The sequence below is a fragment of the Hemicordylus capensis genome, chromosome 2 (assembly GCF_027244095.1).
Source record: "Hemicordylus capensis ecotype Gifberg chromosome 2, rHemCap1.1.pri, whole genome shotgun sequence".
NCBI lineage: Eukaryota > Metazoa > Chordata > Lepidosauria > Squamata > Cordylidae > Hemicordylus > Hemicordylus capensis.
In genome coordinates this window covers 132,071,332-132,084,482 of record NC_069658.1, presented here as the reverse complement: position 1 = coordinate 132,084,482, position 13,151 = coordinate 132,071,332, and the positions used below count along the sequence as shown (strand labels likewise).

Here is a 13,151-nt window from a genome sequence, read left to right as displayed (position 1 = left end):
GACAGAGAGGAATTGTAAGACTGAGGACAGAGAGCTGAAGATGGTTTGAGAGAGGCATTGCTTTCCATTCTGTACACACTTGCCTGTTTGGTTCCACTGTTGCTTCTTGTCAAACAGGTTTTTTAGGTTCCTGAAAGAATAGAAAAGCTTCAAATTCTTTAATTCAAATAGAGGGATGAGTGACCATCCCTCTTCCAGACCACCTTCAGCCCTCTAAAAATCGTCTGTCTCTAAAAGTAAAGGGATTAGAGAACCACTTCATGGGCGGGCAGGAGAAAGGTTAGATGAGAGAGAGTCATCTCTAAATATGTGTGTCCTCATTGATGGAAGTGTTCTGTAGAATAATGATGGCTGTAGAATGATGATGTCAACATGTGTGTTGCTACGCCAGGACAACACCTAAATGTATGAGTTTGCTCCTGGGTTTAAAAGGAGCTGGAAACCAAATTGCTGTTGTATAGATAAATGATACTGGGAACTGTTTTTCAGTTTTTGCCTGGTCCAGGTAGACTGTTAATCTAAGAATGATTGGTGCTGTAAGAATCTCGTTCTAACATGCTTGTCATTTCTTGTTTTGTGGTAATACTTCTAGGAGGAGTTGCTGAAAGCTGTTGCCAGTGTTGCTTGTTCATGCAGGTAGGTAGATCATCTTCTGCTACTCTAGTTTGGGCATTTGTCCACTGTGTTGTCCATTTCACTCCTATATTGACTTTCCCTTTTCTTCCTAATGATGAACTGGAGCAGTTTTTATCTGGTTACCATGATCGTCTTCCTTCAACAGAGGAGCTTTACTGGAATGTTTTTTGTTGTGGGGACAAATTAGGAGACTTTGGGGCAGAAACCAAAGCTAGAAAAATAGCAGGGTTTGTAGGAGAAGACAGAATGAATAGTTAAATAAAAGGGTTATATAAACTAGTTGTAATAAGTGGAGAGAGGAGACTAAAAGAGAATGTTGAGAGTAGGAATAATTCTGGGTGGTGCTTTGTAAAACTCAACACACACGCACCCACACCCACACCCACCCACACCCATGCAAAGCTTTAATGGCCTCTTGAGGCCTAAAATGAAGTGCCATCTGGCTGGGGTAAAAGTGAAGCAAACCTGACTGAACCCTTGAGCCCCCCGCCCCCAAAAGTACTACTGTACTTACAGGACTGAACAGGAGCCAGGCCACTTTCCTATATCTTTGCTCCTGATGGCAAGGGTGCGAGGGTTGCAGCCTTGGAAAAGATTACAACTCCCAGGAGCACTTGTGTCATTGCCAGGATTCCAGGGAAAGTAAAGTGGGGAGGGGTCATTTTAACTATGGAAGGCACTGCCTGCATCCTAACTGCTGGGAGTAAGTATTGCTTTTAGGGGTGATGGGAAGACGCTAGTAAGACTACTCCTGACTTGAGGGTTACTGCATCTTTTAAACTTTTGTGCAAAGAAAATTGCATTGGTGTATCTGTGTATGTCTGTCTGTTGCAATGTAATACTTGGTCAAATTGTGCTGCTTTAGTTGCAGGTATAGCCTACCCCAAGCATAGCATACATGTATTAGTGCAGCAAGTTTTGAAAATAATAAAAAAGAGAGAGAGAGAGAAAGGGCTCAAGACAGCCACAATTGAATAAAACCAACAAGGGGGGGAAAATCTTTAAAATCCCAGCAAACAAGACAATAGTAACAATAAACAAGCAAAAAAATTAAGTGGTGTGTGTGTAAGTAATATTAAATTAACTGCACAAGAAAGATATAATGAGGTGGGAGGCCAAAAGGAAAGCAGAACCTATGTATACAAGTTAGGTTAGCACTAATGGATCCGTGAGGACAGACTGTGACTTTTGGGCATAACATCTAAGGACAGCTTGAGTTGTGAGCTTGATAAGAGGTAAACAAATACAGACCAGTCTCTTCCGTGTTCTTGATATTTTCAGCACGGAACTGCACAAATCTGTGCCTGACCAGCCCAGTGTCAACGACATCCTTCAGGCGATGCTTAAAGAGTGCCACAAAGAGAACCTCAGGTACAAGATTGTGGCTCTCCGGTGCACAGCTGATGTGCTGAAGACCATGCAGGAAAATCGGTTCCAGGAGCTGACAGACATCATCTTTCCAATAATAAAGAAGGTGAACCTCCAGTTCTTCCTGCATTTGAATTCAGCACTAATTATATTAATAGTTAGTATTTAGATAGCTTGTAGAATATTCACAGTGCTCCATATACAGGTTGAGTATCCCTTATCTGGACATCCAAAATCCGGAATGCTCCAAAATCCGGACACCACGCCATAACAAAAACAAAAACCAAAATGCCTCCGTTCACTCACTTGCAGATTCCCAATTTTGCTCCTTTTAAACATGCAGTCAAAACTTACTTATTTCAAAAGGCTGTTAATGACAGGGGTTTTGTCTGTAATTCTCTCTAGTTGTGGCTCTGTTTTTATTGTGAAGCTTTTTAATGTTTTTGATGTTCTCACTTTAGCACTAGAGGGAAAAGGGAAAGCCCCCCTCCTCCACTCCCTGCTCAGTTTGGTACCTGCTCTGTTGGCGTCTGTTTTGGCGCTCTGGATCCCATGCCCAAGATATGTCATTATGCAAATATTCCAAAATCTGGGAAAATCCAAAATCCAGAACACTTGTGGTCCCAAGCAGTACAGATAAGGGATACTCAACCTGTACATTCTCAGTAATCCTTACAAAACTCTGTAAGAAAGGTCAGTATTATGAATCTGTGTTGCTAGATGTGGGGCTAAAACTGAGTAATAGTGGCTTGCCAGTGGCTGCCAAGTGAGTTCATGGCAGAAATGAGACTTCAGCTGGTGATCTTCTTGTTTTAGTGCTTAATCTCTATACTACACTAACTCTCACTACAAGAGGCCAAGGGGAGAACCAGCAAGCTCTTATTTTTGAAGATTATAGTTTAAGAAGCCCTTTATTCTTCTGTGAGAGAACTAAATTGAATTGCAAGGTTATTTTTCTCCCTTCCTTTTTGGTACATAGTCTTTGCAAATTCTGTGTGTAAAATAATCAGAGAAATCAAATTGGAGTCCTTGGATCTAGGGAGGGACGTGTCCCTCCAACTTCTCCAGTTTGTTTGCCTGCCTCACATAAGAGAGCTGACTGTTGGTTCTAGAAAAATCTCCCTGGTGTTTATCTGCTTTAGGGGAAAGGACAGATGTCAACTAGTGTTCCCTTGAGCACTAGAGCTGTTTCCTGTATCTATTTCAGATAACACCTACCTACCTACACACCTTCTCCATGTTATCTCTATACACAGAGGAGTAAGTTGTGTGAGGATTCTCTCCCCTCTAGAAGACAGTCTCCCTCTCTGGAATAACAATTCCTCCTGGTCAGTTGTCTTTCCTCTCCCAGACAGGCCCAGTCTTCAAAGCTGGATTCAGAACCTTGGTCCCGCTCAGTGAAGTCTTAACTTTTCAGTGCAGTCTTGATAAAAATCGCACCAGTAGCCCTGGGAAGGAAGTTTTCATTGCTGCCATCTACCTCCCCCACTCATGTCTGCTATTGAATTTTAAAAGAAAAAGAAAAAATAACCTGCAGGCCAAACTATGTGACTAATATAACATGTGGTTGGCTACCAAGAGGCGTAAACAAAGTTATTATTATTATTTATTCGATTTCTATACTGCCCTTCCAAAAATGGCTCAGGACGGTTTACATAGAGAAATAACAAATAAATAAATAAGATGGCTCCCTGTCCCTAAAGGGCTCACAATCTAAAAAGAAACATGAGATAGACACCAGCAACAGTCACTGTAGGTACTGTGCTGAGGGTGGATAGGGCCAGTTACTCTCCCCCTGCTAAATAAAGAGAATCAGCACATCAAAAGGTGCCTCTTTGCCAAAGTAATGCGGGAAGCAACTCTCAAAACTGTCCCCTCTATGCATATGTGGAAGTGTTCCCCTTGCTTAACTCTTAGTTTGCATGTAGGCCTGAGAAATGTTTATAGAGATGGGATTATTATATATCTCCTTGGGCACTTTGCTGGAAATACAACTCTGGTATATGAACTGGGATGTCTGAAATGTGGAAAGAGAAGTGTAAAAACTAACCTGCTCTCCTCTTGGCTCTTCTTTCTCTTCCAAACCTCGCACCCTCTGGTACTGCTACAGAATTGTCCTGAGAATATGGGAGCCAATTCGCTACAGGAGGATGAGGAGGATGAGAATGAAAATGAGAAGGAACTCCAGATTGAATCTCTCCTCTGTGCCTTTGAGAGTTTGGGCAAAGCCTGGCCCAGAAATCCAGAAACACAGCGTAGGTTTAACACATCAAAGCCAATGGTGTTTGGAACAAACCTGGATCTTTAAGATGAGACCTCTCCAGGAAATCTGTTGGGAAAGGGAGAATGTAGAGAGTAGTGACCATTATCCTCTATAATAAAGAGCTAAAGCGTGATCCCGTGTCTTTCTTCGGCCCGTGTCTTTCTCGGCCGTTCTGGGCATGCACGGAGCGCATGCCCAGAACGTCCGAGAAAGATACGGCCGCCCAGACACGGGCGGCCATGTTGACGACGTGTTGCCTACGGGCAAAAGCAACAGCAGGGGGACCGGGAGGACAGAGGCAGCGGCGGGGGAACCGGGAGGGCTGAGGCGGCAGCGGGGGAACCGGGAGGGCAGAGGTGGCAGCGGGGAACAACCAAAGAAAAAAAAAAGGCGGGAAGAAAAGAGAAGAGTAAAAAGACGGGCCCGCGGGGGGACCGGGAGAGCAGAGACGGCAATGGCGGAAATTAAAAACTGAAGCGGCAGGAGGAGGGGAAAGCCGGGCGAGCGGAGGAGGAAAAGGCCAGATGAGAGGAGGAGGAGACGGCCGGGTGAGAGGAGGAGGGAAAGGCCGGGCGAGCGGAGGAGGAGAAGGCCGGACGAGCAGAGGAGGAGAAGGCCGGACGAGCGGGGGGAAGGCCCGCCGGGGCCTTGGCTTGCTGGCTGTTGGTAGGCAGGTAGGTGAGCCAGGCCGGGCCCCGTGCTTCCCTCGCCGGCAGCGCAAGAGGCCAGACACAGTGCGGAGCTCCCGGCGGCGCACAGGCCAGCCCGAAGAGGGACCCAGCCTCCGCCACAACAACAACGGCCGGACCCGCCCCCTCAGCGGCCATGGGTTGGAAGGCAGTGTCAGCATCAGGCAGGGACAGGGGAGCGGGAGGCAGGCGCGTGGCCAGAGGCAGCGGCGCAGAGACCGGCCTGGCTCACCTACCTGCCTACCGCCAGCCAGCCAGCCAAGGCCCCGGCGGGCCGAAGAGGTCTTGCTCGAAGGTCGGGCGGCCAACGAAGAAGGCTCCTCTCTTGCGGGGGAAGGCTCCTCTCTGGCGAATCCCAGGAAGGGGGGTTGAAAACTCAACTAGCGCCCGTTAATTTGAAAGAGAGAGAAGGAAGGAAGGAAAGAGGGAAAGAGAAAAAAAAGAAAGAAGGGAGGGAGAAGAGGGGGAAGGAAGGAAGGAAAGGAGAGAGAGGGAGAGAGAAGGAAGGAAGTAAAGAGGGAGAGAGAGAAAGAAAAAAGAAAGAAGGAAAGGAGGGCGAGAGGGAGGGAGAAGGAAGGAAAGAATGGAGAGAGAGGGAGAGAGAGAGAGAGAGAGAAGGAAGGAAGGAAAGAGGGAAAGAGAAAGAAAAAAGAAAGAAGGGATGGAGAAGAGGGGGAAGGAGGGAAAGAAAGAAAGGCTACTAGCACCCGTTAATTTAACGGGCTGAAAAATACTAGTATAGATATATGGCTGATGGTTTTATTGTTGTTATGATGGTCAAGTTGTGTTAAGGTTTTTGGTTTTGATGTTAAGTGAATTTTTTAATAGTTAAATTCAAAAGTCTTATAGCAATTTAGGATATCAGAAGTATAATTATCAGATACGGGCCCAAGTGATATTTTATTTATATTTTTTACTTATTCAATTTCGATACTGCCCTTCCAAAAATGGCTCAGGGCGGTTTACACAGAAAAATAATAAATAAATAAGATGGATCCCTGTCCCGAAAGGGCTCACAATCTAAAAAGAAACATAAGATAGACACCAGCAACAGTCACTGGAGGTACTGTGCTGGGGGTGGATAGGGCCAGTTACTCTCCCCCTGCTAAATAAAGAGAATCACCACATTAAAAGGTGCCTCTTTGCCAACGTAGCAGTAGTGATAATGCAGTAATTTTTCCCAAACTCTTGAACACTTGAGTCTTTCTGTCTCGTTGTTATGACTTCCCATTCCCTGTAAGATTTTTGCCAACCGGACTACATTTTAACTGTTAGACAGATGTATGATAACTTCTATCATTTTTATAGAAAATATTTCCTTTCTTATTTGAGAGCCTTTTATTTTCTCTCAGCATTTTGCTGATTTTTTGCTGATTTTGCTAAAATAAAATTGCTGAGTAAGAAAACTGGAAGGATAGAAATAAAAATGAAACATGACAAAAATTAACTTCGGTTCATTACAAATAACCACAGGAGGGGTATGACAGGTGCAGCTTTTCTGGTAGGAAAATCCTATCTATGGCCTAGCCAGCACTCTGCATATATGATGGTGCAAAGTTGTCTTTGAAGATTTGTGCAGAAACTAAGTGTGGCTTCTCCATCTTGGCCGTCTAGGATGCCCAAGATTCAAAAGTCCTGCTTTGCTTTTTTGAATGGGAATTTCATTTTGAAACAGCAGTTTGTATAGATTGGGCCTATGCTCATTGGATGCTGTACATGGAAGCCTCCTGTTCACTGTGTGGGTATCACAAGGGCCTGAGGGTAGAGCGGGCAGGCTGGGGGGGTGGGATTCTGATTCAACATCATGCCTAGGGTCTCCATAGTTTGAACCATTTGCACAGGATTAGGACTGTCATTTCCGATTAGATGTTTACAATGAAAGCTGTTTGATTTTGAGCATAGTGATAGGCAGTGGTGCAAACTTTTTATTGTTTACAAAGCTTAGCTGCCAGTCTGATTTCCTAGTAGCCAGCTCAGAAAGGCAGATGAAGCCTGTTCTTGGCTGGTGTGTTCTGGTCTTGTCCCCTGCCGCCATCAGTGCTCAACTGAGAAGTACTAAATAATTGGCTCTGATTTGGGAGCTATTCCTCCATTGAATGCTTTCTGATTGGTTACGAAGAGAAGGAGGAGGAGATGGCTTCCTGCACTTTTCAATGACCCAGGTGCCAAGATTGGTTTTAGGTGCCAGTGCAACCGAACACTTGTTTTTTTGCACTCCAGGGCAAGTTTAAACCCTACAACAGGGTTTCCAGATTCAACTCTACAACAGGGTCACTACGGATCTCCTAAGTCTGCTTCCGTACTTCCTGTGTTGTGACACCACAGTCCCTGCGCTGACAGCAAGGTGCTGTTCACATTTCCAATGCCTTATTTTGGATTTTATCTTTGCATTATAGGGCTATAACATTGCAAGTCCGTTGCAGAAAAATAGCTGTATTTTCCCCATTGTAGGGGTTTGAGATTCTGGGGATTGTTTTCAGTATGATCCTGCCAAGCCGAAGCAGTTTACCCCGTAGGAGCATGTAATCTGGAAAGCGCCCTGGTGACATGTATCAAGAATAGAATTAAGTGTGGAATGTTGATGTCTTGTTTTAATTTGATGCTGACTTCTTGAAAATTATGTTTCAGGCTGCTATCAACATGAGCTGTGCAAACTAATGTGTGAGCGGCTGAAACTCAGTACATGGAAAGTTCAGCTTGGAGTCCTCCAAGCCATGAAGGCTTATTTTCAAGGGTAATTTTATGACCTGTCTGGGTGCTGCTACTTTGTGCCTCCCCTCCCACTGTTGGTTTCATATGCATTTGTGACAAATCTCATAGCTCTAGGGTGTTTGCCTTTACAAAGGCGTGTCCGCAGGTGAATGCAGACAACTAAGTGCTAACCTACAACAGTGCGCTTGCACTTGGCGGGCCAGTCATCCATATTGCTAAACTCATCTGTTTTGCCAAATTCACAAATGCTTCTAATAAGAAATCTGGAGAAGCAGAATAGTTAAATGAATGAGCTAATTGGACTAGTTAAGTGGGTTATTAAGTAGTAGTTAATATGATCAGCCTTCCATTGTTTGAACATAGTAGTAAGTTGCCCCTTGGTAAATAGACTTCTGCAAAGACCTGTTCAGACATTATGTTGTACCTCCATTCAGATCTCTGGACAGTTACATGTTGTGTGAATGACTCTATCTGGATTCATTTTAAAAATGAACCTGGATAAAGGCCCTTCAAATGCATGGTACAGATAGGAAGTGTACTGCTGTACCTGTGGTCAACATAATGTGTATAGATCTATACTTGGGTACACTGTACAAACTTCGTATGAGTGTTGAACATAATGTGGGAATAGGGCTTAAACTATGTTAATATCTGGGATCAGAGTCATTAAGGTAATGCATCACTTCTCTGTGTATATGCAAAGGGCTTGAGCCCATCTGTGCCTCCACTTGGACGTGCAGTTTGGATGAATGGAGGCTGTGTGGTGTGCACAGTCTCTCTTCCCCACCTCCCACCCTGTGACACAGAGATGTTAAAACGAAAAAGATGTTTGTTTCTTCCAGAGACAGCTTGCATTAATTTTCTGCTGCAGCTCTAAACAGAGCACCAGCAACTGCTTTACTAATGTTCCCTGATATGAGAGAGCAGGTGGACAGAACTGTGTTCCTTTTGTCAACATGAGTGTCATGCTGCTGCTGTTCTTCAATTGGATAGGTTACTGTTGCTTGAAGCAGAACACTCAGACCCTGAGGCTTTGTCAAGAATACTGTTGGAAACCTGTTCCTCCATCACTCATTCTCTAGGTAAATGTCTTTCAATGGTATGTTGTCTCAGTTGTACGTCATCCCTTTCTAACACAGGAACTTTCTAACAGGAACTGAGGACACCATGCTTTGAACATTTTCTATATCCATCTATATTGAGTTCCTTTGGAGGTTCTTAGACACAAAACATTATTTCCCCAGTGCACAGGCAATGTGTTCTGTCTTTCCAGCTGAGAAGAGCAAGATGGCCTGGTTCCGTTGATGCCAGGTGCTGATTGAAACAGTCCCTAAATCAACAAAGGATGCTGAGGGCCAGCTCATACAGCCTCCTGACTGAGCATTATCCTTCCATGGTGGAGGTGCACATGCACACTCCTCTGGACTACATATTGAAGGCATTGTGTGATGCAGGCACTCCATCCATAAGCCCAGATGCACTTCAGGTTGATTTACTCAGTCTTGCTCTTTGAAGGGGGAAAGATAATGCACATTGGGTCTTCAGGCATATGGGCATGTGTGGTGTGCCTGGCTCCTAGGGTGCTGAAGAACTGCTCACCATATTATGCAGAATGAAGTCTAGATACTTCTGAGACCCTTAATTGCAAGTTCATCTCTGTCTAAATGTGGGGGCAGGTAGTATCTTTTTGATAGAGAAATAAAAGCTGAATTTGTTGGGAGTGTGCGCTATGTAAAGGCTGGTGTTACCACCAGTTACCTACAGCTACATGTATACTAATGTATATTAACCCTGAAATACAACTTTTATTCCTTTAGAGAACAGAAGCTACACTTCCATAAGAACAGAAGCTTTGGCGGTGATAGAAGTGCTGCTCACGAAACTTGAAGGTAAGCTTGTTGGTTCAGGAAACAGTGATCAAGGACTGAAAGATGTTGCAGTTTGGCCACAGGCTGATATAGGCTGATGGATTTCTGAGGGAGAAGCATCTCGCCAATCCTGTCTTGAGGAGCAGTTTTGGCGAGGCCCGTGCCTATTGTGTATTGCACTGAGGAAGGTCAGTTTCTGCGAATAAAATAGACTTTCAAATAAATAAAGACTCATACCAGTTAATTGACATAAAGGTCTTTGCATTTATTTGCTTTAGCACAATAATTATCTTATATTGAAATTTGTGTGTGTGTGTGTACAAACTTTTTTCTTTTTAAGTAACAAGTAATATGAGAAAAGATTAAAAAAAACACAACCCTGGGTATTGTTAGCCTGGAGGAAAGAAGAATGAGAGGAAACATAATACCACTCTTCAAAGGAATGTCGCTAGAATATTTCAAAAATGTATATCCCACCTTTCTCTGTTGCCAGGGTCAAGGACATCTCCATGGGTTATGCCCCACATGAGCTCCAAGGCAGGATAGTTTTAATTTGTTAATATAGAGGAAAACACGCCTAATTGATCCTGAGGGGGATAACTCCGCCCCAGTTCTTTCGGTCCTCGTAGCTCCAGGCAGCCTTAATATTTCTCTCTTCAATATTTATTCCTGTCTTTATCCAATTCACTTTTCCTCTGAATACCCTTGTTTGATCCTTAAACTTCCACCTAATCCATTCTCTTATTAAAAGGAAAAAGGGAAAAAACCTTTTCTATCGTATCTCTCCCTCCTCTCCGCCTTTCCTGCTACTGCTTTCCCCCCTTGTATGGAGCATGCAGGACGGTATAAGATTATACTTGTACCTAAAGGGAAGAGGCACAGAAAGACCTTTCCAGAGGAGACCAGAGCTTTTGGGGCACTTTTGCCAGATTGGCCTCCGCAAATAGTGTTGGCACCAGCTGCCTTGGAGCCACCAAGGCCATAGGCCGCTGGGACCGCAGAAGTCTCCTACCAGTAGGCCACGAGACTTGCAGTACAGCGGCCTGGTGCTCCTCACAGATAGTGCAGCCATCAGAGTGAAAGGGACACTCCGAGTGGCAGTCAATCTTCGCCACAAACCCAGAATGAGTGCTTACCCTGCCGAATCCTCCCTTCACCTTGGAGGGAATCAGGTCTATTGGAACACCAGGATGTGCAGGCGCGGCAGCAACAGCAGCGGCTATGCCCCACAAGCTGGCGCGGGCTGCTGGAAAAGCAGAGCACAGCGCAAAGGAGAGAGAGACCTCGCGGAGAGCCCTGGCATCCTCAAGGGAGCTAACGGGGGGCATTCGGGACCAAAATGATAATTCAGGGGCAGCAGGGCCAGGGAGATCCTCCTTGGAAGTGAATAGCCCTCAGCTAGGTCCATCAACGATTTCCCCAAGTTTCCCTAAAGCAGTTCCCCCTGAGTGGCAAGCCTGGTTTAAAAATGCCATCATAGACACTATCCACCAGGTCAGGCCTCATAAGAAGGGTCGGAAGTCAAGGAAAAGAAAGAGGGAGTATTCATCCACTGATAGCTCTTCCTCCTCCGAATCAGTCAGTCTGCCACCTAGAAAGGCGAAGCGTAAAAAGAAATATATTAATGAACACCAATCTGATCAACCGACAGAGTCCAAGAACCCAGAACGTAACATAAGTACCTTGCACTTGTCTGTGGCATCAGAACAGACTTCTGGGGGCCCTGATGTGTTCAACCCCAGGCCCCTGCTAACCAAAAAGCAAAAGCAAAAAACAACTCCAGTTATTGAGTTAGAGGCTGACCCTAAGGAAATAAGTAGACCAGAGAGGGAGGATCCTGAATCTGGAAACGTCTCTCAGTTTGTTTGTTTCAGAGAACTTTAATCTCCTTATGACTAGAGTTATTGCTACAATTGAGTTGCAAGCTAATGTAAACCCAGAGTCAGCGCTATCTGCAAAAGGGGACTTGGTTTTCCCCAGAGCAAAACCTAAGGACATGCTTCTACCGATGCCTGAGGTATTTACAGAAATGGTTAAACAGGAATGGATCTGGATCGAGATCCATCGACAGCCATAAGAGTGGGTTGTGCGCCTGCGCAGGAAAACCCACGGTAGCCATGCCTCAGCTTGCCGAGGCATCCAAGCCCCACCCACACACAGAGCGTGCTATTTAAGAGCAGGCTGGAAACAACATCCCTCAGTTCTTTTCCGACTGCCTTAGCCATCTTATTTGTTTGTTATTTCTCTTTGTAAACTGCCCTGGGCCATTTTTGGAAGGGCGGTATAGAAATCGAATTATTATTATTATTATTATTATTATTATTATTATTATTAGCGTTTGGACCTCGGCCTGCCGCTTCTCTTGTTGGGAAAGTCCCTCGTGAGTTCTTGTTTCTTCTTCTTCTTCATTCATTCTAACCGGCTCTAAAAAAAAAAAAAAAGGACTGATTACTTCGTTTGACCCATTTTCGGCTAGCGACCTACCCTCCTACTGAACTCAGACTGTGTGACGTGTTACGACTGGCTTTGACCCTGGAACGGACCTAACCACTCTTTGCATGATGTCTGAGGAACGGAAGTCTTTTAAGAGGTGTGAGGGCTGTAAAGCCAAACTCCTCTCCAAAGACCTGCACAATTTGTGCCTGATTTGCCTGGGGGAGGAACACAATGTCACCTCATGCAAGAGTTGCCAGTCGTTTTCTAAACAGACTCGGAAAAATCAGGCACTTCGCCTCAGAGCGGCGATTTATGATGAAGTGCTAAGCCCTTCGACGCTGGGCACTCCCCGCCCTTTCCCATCGATGTCGAAAACATCGCTGGCAAAACCGTCAGGTAAAGGCCCTTCAACTTCCAGCCACGCCTCAACATTGACGCGAGCACACTGCTCATCTTCAACCCCTCACAATTTGAATCCTTCGACACCGACGTCGACACCGTTGCAAGTGCACAGATCGCCTTCGGCTTCCCATAAATCGAAGCTGTCGGCATCGACAGCGACTTCAGTGCCTATGACGTCGAGGTCCGCTCGATATCTCATCGTCTACTGAAAGTGAGCCTGAGGGTAGTGCGCGGCTTGGACGTTCGGTATTGACAAAACAACAGACTTCACCGGCTCCTTCGACACCGGGCCATAAACGCCAATGCCTCGTTGATTTGACTCGGGACCGAACTCCTTCCCCAGCAGAAACACAGGGATCGGCTCCGGTACCTCCTCCGACCTCGATGCTCAATGTCGAGATGACTTTTCCAAGCACCGTATCGACGCAACCACTGCATTCGGGGCCGATCAGTGCCCCAGGACCATCGAGGTCGAAGACACATTCCTTATCCCCGGCATCGATGCCGGTCGTGCCTTCTCCACCGACGCCGAAAGTGCTTCAACCACTGTTGCTTTCTGCTCTGCATACGGCATCGAGGCAGGTGACACCGCGTTGACAGTCCCCGATGCCTACCTTCAATGTCGACCTCGATGCCAATGACAACGATGTAGGTCTCCCTGTGGCCACCTCGCACACGCTGCTCTCTATGCTTGATTCCTCTGCTAGCACACCTTCGACCTCGACATTTCAAGGTTTTCCTGCTTCAGACGTTGATCCTCCAGTGCAGCCTCAGTCT

General features: G+C 45.5%; 1 protein-coding gene across 2 annotated transcripts in view; it reads left to right on the top strand.

Annotated features, from left to right (window-relative positions):
* Positions 1-13,151, top strand: part of ECPAS (Ecm29 proteasome adaptor and scaffold) — a 139,680-nt gene that overhangs the window by 114,237 nt on the left and 12,292 nt on the right. For both annotated transcript variants that reach the window (XM_053296388.1, XM_053296389.1), the window contains exons 44-49: positions 593-636; positions 1,918-2,110; positions 4,115-4,259; positions 7,585-7,690; positions 8,662-8,750; positions 9,486-9,557. In XM_053296388.1, coding sequence (XP_053152363.1) covers positions 593-636; positions 1,918-2,110; positions 4,115-4,259; positions 7,585-7,690; positions 8,662-8,750; positions 9,486-9,557 — 649 coding nt within the window. The remainder of the gene's footprint in view (positions 1-592; positions 637-1,917; positions 2,111-4,114; positions 4,260-7,584; positions 7,691-8,661; positions 8,751-9,485; positions 9,558-13,151) is intronic.